The sequence below is a fragment of the Halteromyces radiatus genome (assembly GCF_025201355.1).
Source record: "Halteromyces radiatus strain CBS 162.75 chromosome Unknown BX664scaffold_3, whole genome shotgun sequence".
Taxonomy (NCBI): Eukaryota; Fungi; Mucoromycota; class Mucoromycetes; order Mucorales; family Cunninghamellaceae; genus Halteromyces; species Halteromyces radiatus.
The window spans coordinates 3,691,278-3,711,191 of record NW_026251689.1 but is presented as its reverse complement, the minus strand read 5'-3'; the positions used below and the strand labels follow the sequence as shown (position 1 = coordinate 3,711,191).

At 34.8% G+C, this 19,914-nt stretch overlaps 5 protein-coding genes across 5 annotated transcripts; 3 read left to right on the top strand and 2 right to left on the bottom strand.

Annotated features, from left to right (window-relative positions):
• Positions 1 to 1,523: 1,523 nt before the first annotated feature.
• Positions 1,524 to 7,928, top strand: BX664DRAFT_261348 (Ion transport protein-domain-containing protein; the record flags this gene model as incomplete). The annotated part of the gene is made up of 19 exons (XM_051540674.1): positions 1,524 to 1,697; positions 1,773 to 1,938; positions 2,019 to 2,759; positions 2,840 to 3,087; positions 3,144 to 3,326; positions 3,402 to 3,425; positions 3,500 to 3,590; positions 3,661 to 3,805; positions 3,901 to 4,209; positions 4,337 to 5,408; positions 5,508 to 5,728; positions 6,176 to 6,211; positions 6,284 to 6,470; positions 6,542 to 6,697; positions 6,792 to 6,868; positions 6,956 to 7,034; positions 7,112 to 7,405; positions 7,474 to 7,568; positions 7,652 to 7,928. 19 exons carry the CDS (start codon positions 1,524 to 1,526, stop codon positions 7,926 to 7,928), a joined length of 4,575 nt encoding a protein of 1,524 aa, XP_051402367.1.
• Positions 7,929 to 10,600: 2,672 nt separating this feature from the next.
• On the bottom strand, positions 10,601 to 11,663 carry BX664DRAFT_116854 (uncharacterized protein). The gene is made up of 2 exons (XM_051539741.1): positions 10,954 to 11,663; positions 10,601 to 10,771 (listed from the first exon to the last, which is right to left on the bottom strand). Exons 1-2 carry the CDS (start codon positions 11,395 to 11,397, stop codon positions 10,724 to 10,726), a joined length of 492 nt encoding a protein of 163 aa, XP_051402366.1. The 5' UTR covers positions 11,398 to 11,663; the 3' UTR covers positions 10,601 to 10,723.
• Positions 11,664 to 13,209: 1,546 nt separating this feature from the next.
• Positions 13,210 to 14,064, top strand: BX664DRAFT_330955 (uncharacterized protein). Its single transcript, XM_051545050.1, has 3 exons — positions 13,210 to 13,648; positions 13,725 to 13,831; positions 13,950 to 14,064. The coding sequence occupies exons 1-3, from the start codon at positions 13,367 to 13,369 to the stop codon at positions 13,993 to 13,995; spliced, it is 435 nt and encodes a 144-aa protein (XP_051402365.1). The 5' UTR covers positions 13,210 to 13,366; the 3' UTR covers positions 13,996 to 14,064.
• Positions 14,065 to 14,944: 880 nt separating this feature from the next.
• BX664DRAFT_116836 (fungal-specific transcription factor domain-containing protein) lies at positions 14,945 to 18,069 on the top strand. Its single transcript, XM_051539740.1, has 3 exons — positions 14,945 to 15,589; positions 15,667 to 16,448; positions 16,547 to 18,069. Exons 1-3 carry the CDS (start codon positions 14,982 to 14,984, stop codon positions 17,938 to 17,940), a joined length of 2,784 nt encoding a protein of 927 aa, XP_051402364.1. The 5' UTR covers positions 14,945 to 14,981; the 3' UTR covers positions 17,941 to 18,069.
• A 257-nt stretch (positions 18,070 to 18,326) lies between these two features.
• BX664DRAFT_330952 (ATP-NAD kinase-like domain-containing protein) lies at positions 18,327 to 19,866 on the bottom strand. Its single transcript, XM_051545049.1, has one exon. It carries the CDS (start codon positions 19,811 to 19,813, stop codon positions 18,386 to 18,388), a length of 1,428 nt encoding a protein of 475 aa, XP_051402363.1. The 5' UTR covers positions 19,814 to 19,866; the 3' UTR covers positions 18,327 to 18,385.
• Positions 19,867 to 19,914: the final 48 nt, after the last annotated feature.

Genomic DNA, 19,914 nt, shown 5'->3' with positions numbered 1-19,914 from the left:
TACAAACTTCAGCGACAACTATATCATCAACAACAACAAACTCAGTTCCAAAACCAAATATTGTTCAACACTTGAATCCTTTTGGTCACCATAGTCATTCTCCTTCTACCAGTCCACCTTTATCCCCAAATAGCAATAATACCCATAATTATCCTCATCGTAGACATAGACGACAATTATCTTCATTGGATTTGAAAACAACTACTATATCTTCTTCCTCTTCCATCAATGAATTATCCTCTGGTATTCCTTTATCACCAAATCAAAAGCAACAACTTCAATATCAACCTATTCCTCCACCACCTCTCTTATCTTTGTCCAATTCTCATTATTATCATTTTACTTACAACCACTCCACTCTTCATCATCAACAACAAGGCAAATATAGTCATCCTACCACTGATCATCATTATATGGGTGCACGCAAACGAAAACTGCAGCAACAACAACAACAACAACAACAACAATTCAGTTATGGTGATACATCCTTTCCGTCTTTATATTTTCAACCTACCTCTTCAGTTCCTGGACTTGCTGAAAAGATACTTTTTTGGTTATACGAAGCTGCTGATCGAGTAGTTCATGCTCGTGCTCCAGAATCAAAAGCCATAGCCTACCTTGAAACAGATGATCTTTTACTTTTATCCACTACCACTGTACAACATGAACAACAACAACAACCAATATCGCCGACATATTTTGATGAAAAGAAAATAGATCAACCTTTATCACCAACTCCTTCTACGTTGACTACCTATATGAATGAAAAGAAAGATCAGTTGCTCTCATCATCTATTGATCCGAATATACTTGATAAGACTGACATCAACAATCATAGTGACAACGACGACAATAATAAAGCATGTTCCCAATATTATGAACTACTTCAAGGTCGGTCTTTACGGTACTTTTCTTCATCAAAACATTCGGTTCGCTTCTATTTATGGAAACATTTGATTCGGTCCAGGTAAAATAAATGAATCTCTATTCAAAACTTTTTTTTTTTATATTGACCTTTATATATATATATATTATAGAAACTATGAAGTATTTATGTTGATGGTTCTCATTTTCCATTGGTTGATATTGGCTTGTCATCCTATCTATGATAATGCTCAAAAAACAGTTTTCCATGGTCATTGGCATGAATATACTATTCTTCTGATCCAGATCATCTATACGTAAGTCAAAACTATTTTCCTTTATTTTATGTTTTGACTTTTTTTTTTATGACAATGACAAATATATTACTTGATTATTCATCTTTTTTTTTTTTTTTTTTTTGAAAATATTCTTACAGATTGGATTGTGTTGGCAAAATCATTGTATATGGTTTATGGATCCCTCCTGATAATCGTAAATCTGGATATCATTTATTATTGGAACCTCTTGTGACTTTTCTTACTTCCCCATGGACAACTGCACCAATGACAAAAAAAGCTTTATATGAAGATAGCAATCCTATCTCGAATGACAATGCTATCAATAAGTCATCATCGTCACCATCATCATCTCGACATACCATGCACCATAAAGCCTATTTGAATTCGTTTGGTAATGGATTAGATTTTGTGTCCGTCATTTGTTACTGGGTTGATTTTGGTCTTATGCTCTATGGTTATCCATATATCTCAATATTCAAGGCTATGGCGGCAACAAGACCTTTACGACTTTTATCTGTTTTGCCTGGAACTGCGGTAATAGATTTCTTTTCATTCATTGTATGAATAACTAGAATGTTTTTACTAATTCTATTTTCTATTTTGCCCCAGGTCATTTTGAAATCACTAGAAACAGGATGGGATCTCATGTTGGATGTTTCTGGATTCTTATTCTTCTTTATGTTTTTATTTGCCATGTTGGGTCTCATCTCTTTTCGTGGAGTATTTTCTAGACAATGTTATTTCTTTCCTGATGGGTCTGATCAAGGCAAGTCCAGTGTTAATCGTTATTATTATTATTATTATCATCGTTTATAATTTAATTTTTTTCTTTTTTATTCCATTCATTTCATATAGCCGCACTTGTGGAACCTCCAATGTACTGCTCAGGTTATTACAATGGTACAACAATTGTAGGACCATTTGATATTACAATACAAGCCAACACATATCCAGGTTATCAAGGATTGATATGTCCTCATGGTCAACAATGTATTGCGGATCCATCCAATAATCCTAACAATGGATATATGAATTATGACATGATCTTTTCGGCCTTACTGAATGTATATACGTTTGTGTCAATGGAACTATGGACAGATATGATGTATTTGACTCAAGATGCTGACTCTAGATTAGCTGCTCTGTTTTACTGTATTGGTGTCTATATCATTGGATTTATTCTCATATATTTGCTACTGGCTGTAATCACTTCAGCATTCGCTCGTGTCCGTGCAACTTCTGGCTCTTCCAGTGCTTTTACGAAAAACAGATCATCTTCATCATTTACCTCTTTACGACATCAGCATATTCTCCAAGTTCTTCATCCAGGAGAAGAAGATGAAGAATCTGTAAGAGCAAGAAATAACACAACTGAACCATCATCCTCTTGGGCTCATGTTCCACAACAACCACAAAAAAGGAATTTGAATAATCATTCGACGGCAAGATCAACACTGAATCAATGGAAACGATGGATTGTTCGTTGGGTACAAAGCAAAACGTTTTTCTATTTTGGAGGTGGACTTGTACTTTTGGATACTCTTTTTATGTGTCTTCGGTCAGTATATGCTAGTGAATCTATGCTAGATTTCCTTGGTAATGAAGAAAATAATAATAATAGTAATAAAATATATGCAGATACTAATTGATTTTTATATATGTTTCATTTTTCATAGACAATGTGGAAACTGCAATGACATTTATATTTGCTATTGAAATCGTGATCCGAATGATGGGTGCTTTGAATTGGTTACAGTTTTGGTCGTCATTCAAGAACAAATTTGATTTGTTCTTGGTAATTATTACTTGTGTGATTCAATTACCTGTAATTCAAGATCATCCTGCGTATATGTATTTGACCATCTTTCAAGTTCTACGTATGTATCGACTCTTTTTATGTATTCCCCGATTGGAGAAACTGTTGGTAAGTATACAGAATAAAAATTAAAAAAAAAGAATTTATTGACTGTTCTCTTTTAGAATGCTGCCTTGGGAACTGGTGAAAGTGTGATTAATGTAATCATCTTTTTGTTATGGTCTACTGCCCTTTTTGCTCCTATTTTTATGCAACTGTTTGGTGGTGACTTTGTTGGATTCATGGAACCTAATGATGATCGTTTACGCTTTGATACTTTTTGGCAATCCTTTTTGGCTTTGATCATGGTAAAATGATGTTGTTATAATGATCATACTATGAAAATTTTATCTCTAATTTTATTTTTATTTTTATTCATCTAGTTGTATACCAGTGAAACGTGGACCGTAAGATTAAAAGAATTGTTTTCTTTATAGACTTTTTCATTATCTCTTTCTTTCTTTACTTTCAATAAAATTAGGGTACTCTTTATGATGCAATGCAAAGCCAATCTCATGGTGGTGCCGTTTATGCTGGTATTGCCATGTGTCTTTATTTTGCATTTGCTCGATGTAAGTCAATAACATATTTCAATATACACTTATTATCATAACTCACTTACTTTTATCTCTCTGTTGGAAGATATTGTGGCTGGACTCTATATTGCCGTGATTCTTGAAAATTTTGAATTGGATGACGAATACATTAGGAAATATCAATTCAAGCATTTCATCCGTGAACGATTAGCTCATCAAAAAGAAGAAACAGCAACTCCTTATTATCAAACGTAAGGAATAAGAAAGGAAGGATATACATGAATGTACATTAGGGATAAATAACCTTCCATACCCTCTACTTTTTTTTCTTTTCTTTATACTTTAGTATCTTCCGGTTTTTATTTGGAAAAACGGTAGACAAACAAAAGCTATTATCATCAACTTCATCCTCAGCATCGATTCAAATCTCCCGACTACCCAGCAATTTGACAGCCTCTTTATCAAAGGAAGACATGCGGCAACTTTTATTATTGACAGAGCAAGAACAAAAAAGCAAAAAAATAGATGAAGTAGCAGTACCTAAAGAACAAGAAAATTCCAAGTCAAAACGTACAACTTGGATGCCAAAGAAAATATCAAGATTTGTTGGCAATGTTCTCTTTCCAGATATGGAAAATGTTCATATCTCCAAATTGTAAGTCATCATTATCATCAAAAAAAAGTGATACAAAGTGAAAGCGAAACTGATTCCTTTTTTTTTTTTTTAATTGATGTTTATCATGATTACCTTGTCTATATAGGAACAAAGGAATCACAAATAGCGACGGAGCAGATCAAGGAGAAGAAGATTATGATATGATTGTAGCTGAAGAAAATCGACAAGCAAGACAATTTGCCAAGGAAAGATCACGACCAGTCAAATCTTTATTTCTGTTCTCGGAGACCAATCGAATTCGACGATTCTGCAAACGACTAGTAGGGTCATGCCGCGATGGACAAGCTGAACGACAAAATGGATTCAATTGGTTTATCATGGCATGTGTATTGGTAAGCATTTTAGTAGTCATTCTAGACGAACCATCGACAAGAAAACTGGAATTGCAGCAACAAAAGCATCTAGGCAACAATTTGCAACAGCTAGTACAACAACAGACGAAAACACAGATATATGAAATGATTGATTTTGTGATGGGTATTGTCTTTGTGGTGGAAATGCTTCTGCGGGTAATTGCGGATGGTTTGATTCTTCCTCGACGGGCGTACTTGCGACATGCATGGAATCGACTGGATTTTGTGGTGATTCTTCTCAACTTTGGTACTCTGTTCTCCAATAATGATCAACTTCCACGTGCTTTGGGAACAGTGCGTAGTATGCGTGTGCTTAGGCTAATTCGATATTTTGGTGGTGTGCGTGATGTTTTTATCGATTTGTTCCATGCTTTTCCTTTGATGATGGACGCTATGCTGCTGACATTCTTGGTGATGATTCCTTTTTCGGTATATGGTGTCAATATTTTTGGGGGGCGATTCTATACGTGCAACGATACCGAGGATCCTAATGTGATGACTTTAGGTCGTGCAGCATGCGTGAATGAATTTGTATTGAATGTGGGTGCTGATGACGATTACAATCTTCCAATTTTGGTCCCTCGTACTTGGCAAAATCCTGTGATGAATCTATATTCCTATGATGATTTTGGTGTTGCCTTGCGACATGTATTTTCCATGACATCCACTGAAGGTTGGGTTGATTCAATGTTCTTTGCCATGAGCACACCTCCTGAAAATGATATGCTACCAGTGTTTGACTGGGATTCTCCTATGATCTACCATTCTATTTTTTATGTGGCCTTTATGATTATATCTCATGGTACAGTACAACTATTTGTGGGTGTAAGTATTAGAAAGACATGAATATGTTTATATATAAAAAATATAATAATAGTAATAATAACAATAATAAAGATGAATGCTAACGAACTGATTTTATAGGTGATTATCGAAAAATTCAAACAAAGAAGTGGGATTACGACCTTAACTTTTGCACAACGACAATATGTGGATTTACAACGGCAATTAGCAGAATTGAAACCTACCATGAAAGTCTTTCGACCTTCCTCACGGATTCGTGCATGGTGTTATGATTTGATAGGCGATCGACATAGTCTTTTCAATAAAAGTATGACGATTATTGTTATTTTGAATATGGGTAAGTAAAAAAAAAAAAATAAGTTTGGAAATAGTATTGACAAGATGCTGATCACTGTTTTCTTTCTCTGGTAGTGATGATCGCAACAGAATTCTATGATGAACCTGATTGGCTGGCAAACTTGCAAGATTATGCCTATCTTACTTTTGTGATTATATATGTGTTGGAAGTCATCATCAAGATGTTGGGACTTGGAAGAAAGAAGGTAAAAAAAAAAAAAAAAAAAAGAAAACTAGATTAATATTTTTCTATTTCTCTTGGTACCCCTTCTCAAATGATCTTTTTTCTTCTTCTTATAATAGTGGTGGAAAAGCAAATGGAACATATATGATGCTTGTATTGCTATTTGCTCATTTTCATTGGTAATATGTCGATTTGTGTCTCCTGCTCTCTGGTCATTACGTGCTGAACGGTATTGCCTTGTTTTTGCTGCCTTTCGAATTGGGGAAAGTGTAGATGCATTACAGACTTTATATCATACTATTGGGTAAGTTTATTATATATATATATATATATATATGTTTGATATTCATATGAATACTTCCCTTTTTTTTTTTAGAATGGCTATGCCAAGTATCATTCGTGTATCTGCTGTCTTCATGTTGGTGATGTGCTTATTTGCAATGATCTTTATGGAATTCTTTGGATTGACGAAATATGGTCAGGCTGGATCAAACAATAGCAATTTTAGAAATTATGGGAATGCACTCCTATTACTCGTGAGGATGACAACTGGTGAAGGTTGGGTATGTTATTTAACTTGAGTGAAAAATATTCATTTATCAATCTAATATTATTGTTTATTATTCTTTATTAGAATGAAGTGATGATGGATTATACGTACTCAGCACCGAATTGTGTGGCTTCTTCGAATTACTTGGATGATGATTGTGGTTCTGCCAATTGGGCTTACTTTTTATTCAACTTTTTCTATATTACTTGTACTCACATTTTTTTGAACTTGTTTATTGCGGTAAGATATTTGCTTTAATAATTGTACAGCTATTGCCTCGTATACTTATCTCTCTCTCCCTTTTTTTTTTTTTTTTTTTTTTTTTTTTTTTTAGGTGATCATCGCCAATTTTGAATATACTTATGAAACTCGATCTCGTTTTACTCTGATTACCAAGAACGACTTGAGAAAGTAAGTAATTTCTTTTATTCTTCTCCACTTTTTTTTTGGATGAAATAATACAATCGTATTGATATTTTATATGTATTTATGATATAGATTCAAACATGCATGGGCAGAAATAGATCCAGAAGGTACAGGTTTCATTAAAAAAGAACAAGTAGCGAAATTTTTCAAGGTATGTAGATATAAATATGAAATCATAATTTATCTTACTAATTTTTTTATTTATTTTGTTTTAATTGTAATATGAAGCATTTGACTGGTCGATTTCAAGTTAGTATTTATGATCAAGTCTTTAGTATTCGACAATTACAAAAACTAAGTCGAATGGAAATGGATATTACTTCCCTTACTACCAATTCTCGTCAGCATCAAAGCCTTCATCAACGAATCCCTTCTTATGACTCCACATCAACAAAATTCGCCGAGAAGGACAATATTGTTAATGATAACTATTACAATTATCATCAAGTGAATCGACGTTTGGCACAAATGGATACTGTTGAACTTGAACAACGACGAAAATATTACAATTTGCTCTATATGGTATAAAAAAAAAACAAGTAATTCTTTTTGAACTCAATAACAGACTAATATTTATTTCTTCATATTAGGAAATCGTGGATGCCGAAACAAGTAAAGGAATTGCATTCTCAGATGTGCTTCATATCATGGCATTTCGTTTTGTGGATATAGAAAGAGCTCTTACGTAAGTCTCTTATCTTATGCTACATTTCATGTCACTGATCGTCTTTTTCTTTTTTATTGTTATTATTATCATTTTAATGATAGGTTACACCCTTTGATGGATCGCTTGGAAAAATTGGACGAATTTAACAAAAAATATGCAGCTGAAAAAGCAAGAGGGGTATTTTTGACTTTGATTCAACGGAAACGGTATTTGCGACAACTATGGCAGAAACGGAATCAACAAGAACTTGAGCATATGGCATTGATGAACGATGTCCCAGCATCACCAATACCAACTCATCGCTTTTCTTCTCCAGGTATATTACTTTTCATTAAAAAGAAAAATAGGTTGATTGACAATTTGTATTGGTTATTATAGTGGTACCGACTATTACTGTGGAAAACGTGGAACAAGGATATCATTCACCTGCTCATTTATCACCTCGTTTATCGTCTCATTCTCACGGTCTATCGGATTTTACATCAGGACTTTCTCTGGAGAATCAATATACATCGTCACCTGCTTATGATGATGATACCATGGATGGTAGTGGATTACCTACTTCTATACCTCTTCCATCACCATCTCTACCGTCTTCATCAGTGCTTACTCGTAGTCCTTATTCAACCACCACAACTAACAGTAATTCTGCAAGTCCTTTGGGGTCACCTTTGCCTTCTCCTACTCTCAGCTCATCTGCTTCTCATTCTTGGTTATTGGTGGATGCCAATGCGCCCATCTCTGTGAATCAAGCTCACTTACTTATGACCTCGTTAGACAATAATTCTTGGTCCACTATGCTTCAAGAACAATTGTCCCCCTGACTCAAAAACTCCATTCTTTTATTTTAATGTATTATATTATATTTATTTTTTTTTTTTTGATGAATAAAACTTGGAAAACTATGTATAGTACGCATGTTGGATGACATGTATTGAATGATGAATGATACCGTCATCATATATCATATGATGATGGACGGTATGTGACAACTGACAATTAAATCAATGATGTTAGATAACAATGATATAATGATGATGGTGATCATGACGATGAAAGATGGAAGAAAGGAAAGGAAGAGAAAAATCTATAATTCACTCTGATTATCCCCTTGTACATATTGGTGTCGCAAAAAGAACGCGGGGTGTGAACTTGCTGCAGATGCTATGAGAGGACATATTTTTTTTTTCTTGTTTTCCCTTTTCTTTTTTTTTTTTTCATAATCTTTATTTATTTATTGAATTTATTATCTTCGTTATAATATACCTTTTATTATTACTTCAAGTAAATAATATACTCAACATATTAAAAACGAAAAAATGACCGTCGATGCTCCGCCAGGTAAACCTACTGCTGGTACCGCCAAACCATCAACAACTGCAGCAACAGGCACGGCCAAATCATCTACCACAAGACCAACAAAACCTACAGCAACAAAACCTGTTACTTCTAGAGCCATGTCAAGCACAGCATCCTCTCGTCAAGTTACTTCTCCTTCATCTTCAGGTGTTGCAACTACTCCTACACCTCGTACTCGTACAAGTGTTATCAATGCCACCACTTCATCATCTAGAGCTGCTACAACAACAGCAACAACAAGACCATCTAAAACACCTGTACCAAGAACATCTACTGCCGCGAAGACTTCTGCCACTTCTGGGGCCACTACTACACGCCGAACTTCTGTTTTGTCAGGAACAACAACAACAACCGCGCGCTCATCTCTCACATCACAACAAACTCGATCAACCACTTCCTCTAATGGTGTCTCATCCACTCCAGTCAAAAGAACTTCTGTAACATCTGAAGCCATGACCAAACTGAAGTCTGAATTGAAATCATTGAAAGAAAAGGTAAGCTTATAGACATAAATGTAAAAAAAAAAAAGTAGATATTAATGACAAGCTCATTTTTTTTCTTCTTCTTTTTGTTATCGATAGAATGATGAAATGCAAGGTCAAATGGAAATCAACAAGAAAACGCTAGAGGAAAAGGAAACAGAATTGATGGCATTGAAAACAAAATTGAAGGAGTTGGAAGATCTAAACACAATGGCCCATAGTGATAATAATGATATTAACAAGAAGACTGATGATGATGATGTTGTTGTGATCGAAACTGTTAATTCTAGCAACAACAGCGAAAAAGATCAGGAAATCCAGCAATTACAGCAAGAATTAGAACAGGTGAAGCAACAGATCAAACAAGCTGAAGAAGAGACTGCCAAAGCACAAGAGCAATGCGATATTCAAGCCAAGACCTTGCAAGAACAAAGTCAACAGGACTTGATGCATCAAAAGGAAGAAACAGAAGCAAAATGGAGGGACCATATGGAAAAACTGCGTGACAAATTGGAAAAAGAAAAATCTGATTTACAAGATAAGATTGATGACAAGCAAGCCAATATTGAAAAACTTAAGAAGGATATGGATGATTTACGTGATAACATCAAGGTAAAACTTTTACAACGAAAAAAAAAAAAAAAACGCATAATTTACTGATATCTTATATAAACTTTAGGAAATGCATGAATCTCATCAACTTCGATTGACCACGTTATCAAATCAATTGAATCAACAACATTCTGAAAAACTCGCATCATTACAAGAAGAACATGAAACTCAACTGCGTTTACTCACTGAACAATTGCATGTTCCTGATAATACTGAGGAATTCCAACAGAAAATCAAGGTAACAAAAAAAAAAAAAAGAATGGAAAGGATAGATGAAATTATCAGATTTTTTTTTTTTTTGTTTCTTACTTTTTTTTTTTTCGTTTGAAATATAGGCACTTGAAGAAAAAATCCAACAAAAGGAACAGGAACATGCTAGCATACTTGAAGAACAACGTCAATCGCACCAAGTGGAACTTGACCAATGGAAAGCGAAGCATGAAAAGGAACTAGAAACAAATCAACAAGTACTGAAAGAAGATCTCGATCAACTTCGACAATCCCATCAAGATGAAATACAACAACTGGAAATTAGTCATCGTACACAACTACAAGAGATTCAAAATCAAATGGAAACAAAGATGATGGAAGATGCTCGACTTGAAATAAAGGTAAAATACTGAAGACAGTAAATAAAAAGACAGAAAAATGGAACTTATATCTTATTTGTACTAGACCCGTTGCAAAGAAGAGTATGAACTTAAATTGAATCAGGCGACTTTAGAACATGAAGAAGCCATAGCAGCGTTGCACCAACAATTGGAATCGCTAGCAAAGGAAAAATCCGAATGGGAAGCAACAAGCAAATCGACCATGGAACAATTGAAACAAGATCATCAACATCAATTAGAACAAGAAATCATGAAAGAGAAGGTAAAAAAAAAAAAGATTTTTTTTAAAAAAAAGATGTCAGTTGTTTATATTTAAACATTTTGTTTTATTTACAATACCTTAGGCAAAGTTGACATCAGAACATGAAGAAAAAACCCAATGTATGGAACAGGAACATGCGGCAAACCTTGAAAAGTTGACAAACAAATTGGAACAGGAACATCAGGAAAGACTAGCTCAAATTCAACAACAACATGAGGAACGGATGACATCACTAAAGCAAGATCATCAACAAGTCCTAGACGATGTTCAAGTATCGTTTGCCTCCGCTGTACGACATGACACCGAGACGAAACTTTTAGCAGAATTGGACCAAAAAAAAAGCCAGCTGATGGCAGGACATCAACAAGCCATGGATCAATTACAACAACATCATGGACATCAATTAGATCAGTTGCAATCAGATTTAGATCAAGAAAGAAAAGCACATGAAGAAACACAACATCAATTGAATAAGGTGGAACAACAACGACAACAAGAAACATCACCACCTTCACCTTCATTATCGGAAGACGAAATCAAAACTCAGGTGGAATCCGCGTTACAAAAAGTCCACACCGCTGAATTAGCACGATTACAAGCTGAATATGACACCAAAGAAAAGGAATTGAAATCGCATTACGAACAACAACACCAAGATGCAGTGATGGCCCTAGAACAATCACATCAAAAATTGTTACAACAAGTGAATACGCAACATCAGGATGAATTGACACGATTGACAGCATTACATGAAGAACAAAAACTTCAAATGGAAAAAGACCAACAGGTAAAAAAAAAAAAAAAAAAAAGGATGAAAAGATGAAAATGGAAATATTGGAAGATACGGAAACAGAGGAAACTGAGGAGGGTATTAGTGGGTTTGTACCTCATGATCGGTCTGGTCATCATTGATTAGATTTATATTAATCCCTTTTTTTCTTTTTTTTTTTTTTTTTTTGTATCATGTGAACTTGATTGGCTAAATTTTTCTTTAGGTGGCGACACAAAAGGCCCTGGAAAAAGCATTAACTGAATTGGGGCAAGATCATGATCATGAAATCAGAAACATTGAAATATCTCATGCAGAGGAGTTGGAACGATTACAAAAATTGCAACAAGATCATCTGAATGAAATTCAACAATTACAAAAAGACAATGAAAAGTTACATGCTTTGGAATTAGAAACATGCAAGAAAGAACATGCATTGGCGTTGGCTTCGTTACAAGAAAAACAAGAGCAAAGAAATGTCACCCCAGATCATGTAAGTTGTTTGAATGGAAAGTGAAGAATCTATCCTTTTTTTTTTCTTTTATCTTTATTTTTTTTTTTCATTCCTATCTATTTATGGACATATCTATATTTATAGTTGGTAAGCCAAACGGAATTTGAAGATCAGATCAGGGCATTAGAAGCTACACATGAAAAAGCACTTGCACAGTTAAAAAAGGATCATCAAGAGGCATTACAACAAGCACAAGATAAAGCAATAGAATTAGCCCAGCGTGATTTGGAAACAACATTGGCTGAGGATTATGAACGACAGATGAATGAACTTAGTGAATCGTACCGAGTCAAGGTGACTCAAATGGAACAGGAACTCGAAACGCAACATCATTTGACAGAAGAATTGAAACGGGGACACCAAGAAGCGTTACAAAAGCTTGAGTCAGATTATCATCAACAGGTTCAGGCTACGGAAGCTCGTCGTGAATCGGAGTATGTATTGCTTAAGGAAGAGATTGAAGCCAATGTGCAGCAAGAAGTGGATCAAGCTTGGAAAGAACTCAATGATGAACACGCCACCAAAATTCAACGATTATCAGAAGAACATGCGATTACTTTACGGGAAAAAAGACAACATTATGATGAAGCCAAGAATCAATGGGAACAACGTATCCAACAAGCCCTAGAACAAATTGATGCTTTGAAAAAACATGCCAAGGTATTAATAATAATAATAATATATAAAAAAAAAGGGAATGAACCTTACTTGTTATTATTTTTAGCAACTAGAACAAGATCAACCACCAATTATATCCAATGTGGCGGAGACCCATGCTCAACTGTGGCTGTCCCTTCAAGATGAGGCAAAGATAAAAGATGCCAAGTATCAGCAACAAGTAGAACAATTACAAAGTTTATTGGATAAGGCACAACAACAAGAAGATGAGAAACAGAACCAGTTAAAGATGCTTATACAAACGATAGCAACGATGGAAACTCAATTAGGTGAATCTTTGGAAACAAGAACGGTGGAAGACAAGGATAATGAACAATTGAATCAAGATATGATCAACAAGAAGAAGATATTGGAAGAAACAAAACAACGGTTACACCGGATCCATAACGAAGAGGTAATTTCGGGAATTAAAAAAAGGCAATGTTTGATTGGGAGAAAGTCATGTACTATTTTATCCTGTTTTGTCAATTTTGATCCCATTTATTGTTATTTATTTATTTATTATTAGGGTGATGCCAAGTCCCCGGCGATGGTAGCGAATAATGCGATATCTATTCAACATGAAAAAGAAACGGAACTATTAAGATCACAATTCCAACAATTGGTAGAATTAAAAGATATGGAATTACAAGAACTATCTCGTCGATTGACTCAATTAACATCACATCAAAAGGTGGAAATGCAATCACAACAAGAACAATATCAAAAACAGGTTTCTACTTTGGAAATGGATATTCAACAATGGCAAGAAAAATTGAAATCTAAAGAAATGGAAATGGGATGGTTGGAAACTGATGTTGAAGGTTACGAGGTAAGACATTCTATAAATAAATTGTGTCACCCCAAAAGAAAAAAAAGGTCCATTTATGGTTTTGTCTCTCTTTTAGGTGAAAATCAAAGAACAAAGTGATAGTATTAAACGTATGGAACAAGAAAATATACAATTGAAACAACAATTGAATCAATATCAAGATGAAAATGAACAAATGTTAAGGTAAGGAATAAAAAAAAAAAAAAAAGAAAAAGAAATATTAATATTATGTTATTGATATGTCCCTTTTTTTTTTTTCTTTTGGTTACTTGATTTGGTAAAATGGCTTAATATGTTTTAGATTGATTCATCAACTTCAAAGTGAAATGCATAACCTTCATCACTAGATTAGTTTAGTTCTCTTTTTTTTCTACTTTATTTTTATGAAAATAAACTTTTATTATTTTTGATCGATATTCAATTTGCTGGGTTCTATTGTTTATATATGGATGTGGAGCAAATGAAGTTTGATGCCAAGCGTTGATATCATCTCCTCCCCCCCCCCTCTTCTCTTTACATCTCTTTTATTCTCTCCCCCCATTTTCTACAGAAGTTGCGTGTGTTGTTTGTTTTCTCACTGCGAGTCTTTTCATATGCGGACTTTTTAAAAAAATTTAAAGTTCAAAAGGTTTCTCTTTTTTTTTTTTTTTTTTTTTTTTTTACTTAACACTGTGTTTCCCTTTCTCCTTTTTTTTTTTCTGTGTTTCTTTTCTTTTTTTCTTTTTTTTGTGTTAGTTTTCCTTTTCTTCTTTTTTCTTTATTTTTTATTATAAAGGACGAAAGGCGTCAATAACACTAAAAAGAAGGAAATCTATTCCCTATTATATCAAGATGGATGTTGTTGATTATGACATGCCTGCACTTGGATACAATATGACCACACCTATCAACACGACTACAACGAATAGTGCTGCTACTACTCCCTCGACTAATACAACACCAACACAAGCCTTTAAAAGAACTCGGGCTAAAAGAAGTTGTGATTTTTGTCGTCAAAGAAAATCAAGGTGTGATGCTGACCATTGTACACCTTGTTCCAATTGCAAAGCGGTAAACAAAACTTTTTATATTATATTTTTGATTCAAAAATTTAATCTTTTATATATATTTTTTTTAAAATAATAATAATAATAATAATAGTGGGGTTATTCTTGCGAATTTCAAACTGTACGAAAAAAACGTGGTCCTCCAAGCGTGTAAGTTTATTTTTTTTGGATTTCCTCCTGAAATCCTTCTCTCCCTTCTCTCCCCAATAATATAGATATTGATTGATTTATTTTATTATGATTATTATTTTAGGTATGTGGATAATTTGGAAAAGAAATGTAAAAAGATGGAACAATTATTAATAAAATTGACCAATACAACAATCAAAGATCTTGAACGAAATGATTTTAATACAACAACAACAACAACAACAACAACAAAATCTTATCAACATCATCAAAGAAATATATCTGATCCAGCTTCTATGATATCTGATTCTACTAGTGATGAAGATGAAGATGATGAACAAGATCGATTATCCACTTGTACAATGACTAAAAACAAATCATCACCACCTCTTCTTGTTCAACATTCTGATCCAATGGATTCTTTTTCAACTCGATTAGAAAAATTGGATATTCAAGATTATGATGGTATCAAATATACAGGTAAATCTGCTGGTCTTCAACTTATTGATCAAGATCTATTCAAATCGAAATCCTTTATTCCCTGGCCTGGAAGACAAGATATGGTATTGCAAATGATGGCAGATGATCAACTCATGGTAGTACGTACTGAAAAATCTCCTACTACTGGTAAAGTCGGTACTCGTTTGGATGTTGGTATTTCTATTAGTTCTTCCATTGGAACAAATCATTCATCTTCTCCTATTTTATCCAATCATCAATATGACAACAAACCTTCAAAATCTCTGATTGATAATATGATTGAATTGTAAGAAATAGAAAAATAATATTTTTTTTCCAATCAATTCACATTCTCACTCTTTTTTTTTTTTTTTTTTTTAATAGATATTTTACTCATCTTCATGTGGTTTTACCTATCATCAACAAGAGTCGCTTCTTACAACTTTATCATTCTCAATCTTCAACATTACCCAAAGTTTTATTACAAGTTATACTTGCCTTATCCTTTCGATTTGCATCTCAACATGATCAACTTTTATCCAATAGCAATACCACTACCACGATGGCTGAACGCTATGCTGATTACTTTTTCCGGAAAGTGATGAAACGGTTACGGGACTCTGTACGGTCAAGACTGTGTTACGTCCAAGCAGGCTTATTAGCAACTCTGTACCTCGACATGGATAGTAGTGATGTGGATTCTATCCAATGGCATACCTTGGGTAAGACGATTCGAATGGCGCAAGATTTAGGATTACATCGATCCTGTGAACATTGGCAATTACCTTCTGATGAAATTGAAACTCGACATCGAGTATTTTATGCCTGTTATATTTTGGATCGTTGGATTGGTGCTCGTGCTGGAAAACCTTTGACTATTTTGGATCGTGATTTTGATACCACTTTACCCTCTGCTTATGAAGTTGACCAAAATGACTCAAACAAGAAATTACCTGTGTACCGGGCTTTTGTACTCTGGATTAAATTATCTGAAATTCTTGGCAGGGTCTTGAAGGCTTTTTATGCTCCCAGTGCCAAGATTGCTAATTCAAATGCCAACTTGGATGATCCTATGATCTTGGTGGTATTTGATCGTCGTTTGAAACATTGGAAATCCTTATTGGAAGAACCTATGGATGGAATCATGTTGCCTCGTGCTCAAAATGGTAAATTTATCTTTATTTGGAAACAAAAAGGAGAAACTCATTTTATTATTTCCCTTTTTTTTATTTATTTATCTATATATATATATATATATATATAGTTAGTCTTCAAATTTATTACAACACGGTGATCTTGTTATTACGCCGTCCTTTTTTATCTATGACAACTACTTCTCCACCAACAGGAAAATCATCATCGGATCAACTGGTTACTGAATCTTATCAAGTCGGATTGGAAGCTGCTAACAATATTGCTCAACTAGTTCAACAAAGCAAATCATTATCTACCAATATACATAATAGTGATATCTCGGCAAGTATGCATTTTTTCCCTACTTGTTATGTCTATGCCATGTTCCTCTCATCTTTGGTACATTTTGCCATTGTTCTTCAAGATCGTTCCATATCGGATAATCGAAATGCTCTCTTGGCCTCGATTTCTTTGATTCAATCTCTTCATTATCTCTCTGCATCTCGTCGTGCTTTGGAAATCCTCAACATGCTAGTCACCATTTATGAATTGAAAGATGACGGCGACGATGACCATCTACATCATACCTTCATCAAACAAGAATATACTCAAGAACAAGAACATCAACGTATGTTTACGAATCATTTTTATGAACCGACATCATCTTTGACATATGGACAAGATAACGATTCTATTCTCTCATTGCAACAACACCATCATCATCAGCAGCAGCAGCAGCACAATACAGATTATCATCATCAACAAGAAGAACATTCATTTAATATTGCATCTCAACCAACCACCGCCACATCTTTCAAACAAGGCGAAATGCCAAAATCACATTGGTTTCAACGTTACGTCAATACAAGTGTTGTAGGAGGTGTACCTGCGGAAATTCAACATGAAGTGGAAAACGATTTATCCCATCAGCATCAACCTACAAATACTTCATCCACCACCATTGTGCCTTCTTACGTGTATTCAGCAAATACTACCAATTCAACAGTAACGACATCCGTGGGGACACCAATTCCAAGTCATCATCATCATCATCATCCTGATCCTTTACTTTATACTCAAAGCTATTTACCCTCATCAACACAAACACAGACAAATACTATGGATGACCCAACATTTGTGACATCTACCTCTACCACCAACACTCCATTCACAAAATCTCATCAACCGCACCTTACTTCTACCTTATCATCACCACAAAAATCTTCACCTACTGACTTGGCTTTATCATCACCTTCACCTTCACCTGCCTCCTTAACGTCTACACTACACAGACCATTCGCTCCCAATACAGTCATGCAACAACAACAACAACAATCTTCTTCTTATGGTCCTATCTCTTCTATGTTACATTCTCCTCCACCACCTTCTTCGTCTCTTATGCCTGCCATGATCCATCAACAACATCCGCCACAGAATCAAAACACCGTGTCCCCTGCGAATTTGAATTGGCATGATTGGCAATATTATATGAATCAACAACACCATCCCTCATTGACAAAATAATTTATGATTTCTTTTTGTTTTTTATGATAGATTCCCCCATTCTTCCACTTGTAGTTTACTGTTATTCCCCCCCTTTTTTTTTTATCAAAACATAATAAAGTTGCATCTTGTTTTTTTGGATATCTTTTACTTTTTTTTTTTTTAATCTTCATTGTCACACGGTATCTTTTAGTATGGATCATCACATGTCATCCATCATCATTGATTAGTAAGATCAGCAACTAGAAGAGTTATGCCTTTTTTTTTTTTTTTTTTTTGTTACCGTTCACTGCAACCTAACAAGAAAAAAAAAAAAGAATTCTCGCCATTCGTAAAAAAAAAAAAAAAAAAAAAAAAAAATCCATTCCAAAGAAGAAGAGAAAAAAAAAAAAGAGAGAGAGAGATATAGAAGATACAATTTATTATAATAAATAAATAAATGGGGATATAAAGAAGGGCATGTTGACTAAACAAAAACAGTAATAGCGTCCTTTTGTTTTTCATCCTGGATGGATTGAAGACGGATGACATCCTTGGCCTTCACCGGAACGATTTCCCCATCGAGACAAATATCCGTTGCTTGATCGATTCGTAAATACAATGTCGAGGTCTTGTAATACTCCACTGCAGGATGATCCACATGCTTGCCATGCTGGAATGCCAAACCAGCCACCGTCTTGAGTTGATCTGCCGTAGCCTGTCGCATACACATCACATCCATGTCTTGAGAAAAGGGAGAAGCAAAAGGAGTAATGTTGAATCCTGGTTCCAAAGAGGCTTGTTTTGTCACCACAAAATAAGTAAAGCCACCTTCTGAAAGTTCAATATCTTGTTGTCTATCATCAAAGCGACGTGCTGTTTGATCATATCGTTGGGCTTGCTTCATCACCACATCACCTTTATAGTGTTGCAAAAAATACAAAAGTGCCATGGCCACCAAAGAGAATCGTTTGTTGCCCATCACATAACGTAGATACCTTGACTTGCTGACAATTTGTGCATGGAATCCCCAACTCATGACAACAAAAATCCGACGACGTTGTTCTTGCTGAGGAAATACCACTTGATGGGTCCAATCGTCATCATCACCCTTCTTTTTGGGAAGTTTACCAATATCAACATCTAGTAAATGGAAGGGTCGTGTTTCGCCATGGATGATTCGTAATACTGCCTGACCAATATCTTGTGGATCCAAATTCAAACTCAAAGCAAAAGCATTGCCTGAACCTGCAGGTATCACACCAAGACGAAATGCTCGCGTTGGTTGATGATCAATAACATCCAAGAGTCCGTTGAATAAATCATGTAATGTACCATCTCCACCAAGACAAACAATCAAAGCATCTTCTTCTTCTTCATTGTCGATGATCTGTTGACCGAGTGAATAAGCTTGCTGTCGAACTTTATCTGCTTGTGTTGTAATGATCGGCGAGAATGTCTGAAATCCGGCCGATTGTAACATGGGTTGCACTATGTCTTTCCAATGCTGTGTCGCTTGTTGATTACCGGAGGTTGGATTGAGGAACGGATATATCCTACTTTGTATACGTTGTTGTTGTTGTTGTTGTTGTGGGAATACTGTGTTCGTCATGTGTTGAATAAATCCTTCTACTTGGTCTGTCCATGCATCCACCTTGAATATCAAACTATGTTGACCAAATGACTTGGACTTATTGGTGATAGAATCGGAAAGATGGCCTTGTAATGTTGCTGCTGATAAATAAACCTGGACAGTGAATGTCTCTGATTCAGGGGAAGGATGTATGCCATAAACACAATGGATGGGATAACTGGAGGTATTGTTTTCTTGTTCAATGACAATCTCTTGTGCTTGAACTATCAAAGTGGTAAGTTGGTCGAGATGTCTGACTGTGAGTTGATTGATATTGGTCATATTTCAAAGCAAAAGCAGAAAAAGAGAGAGAGAGAGAGAGAGAGAGAGAGAGAGAAAAGAAAAAGAGAGAGAGAGAGAGAGAGAAAGAATGAAGAAATTGA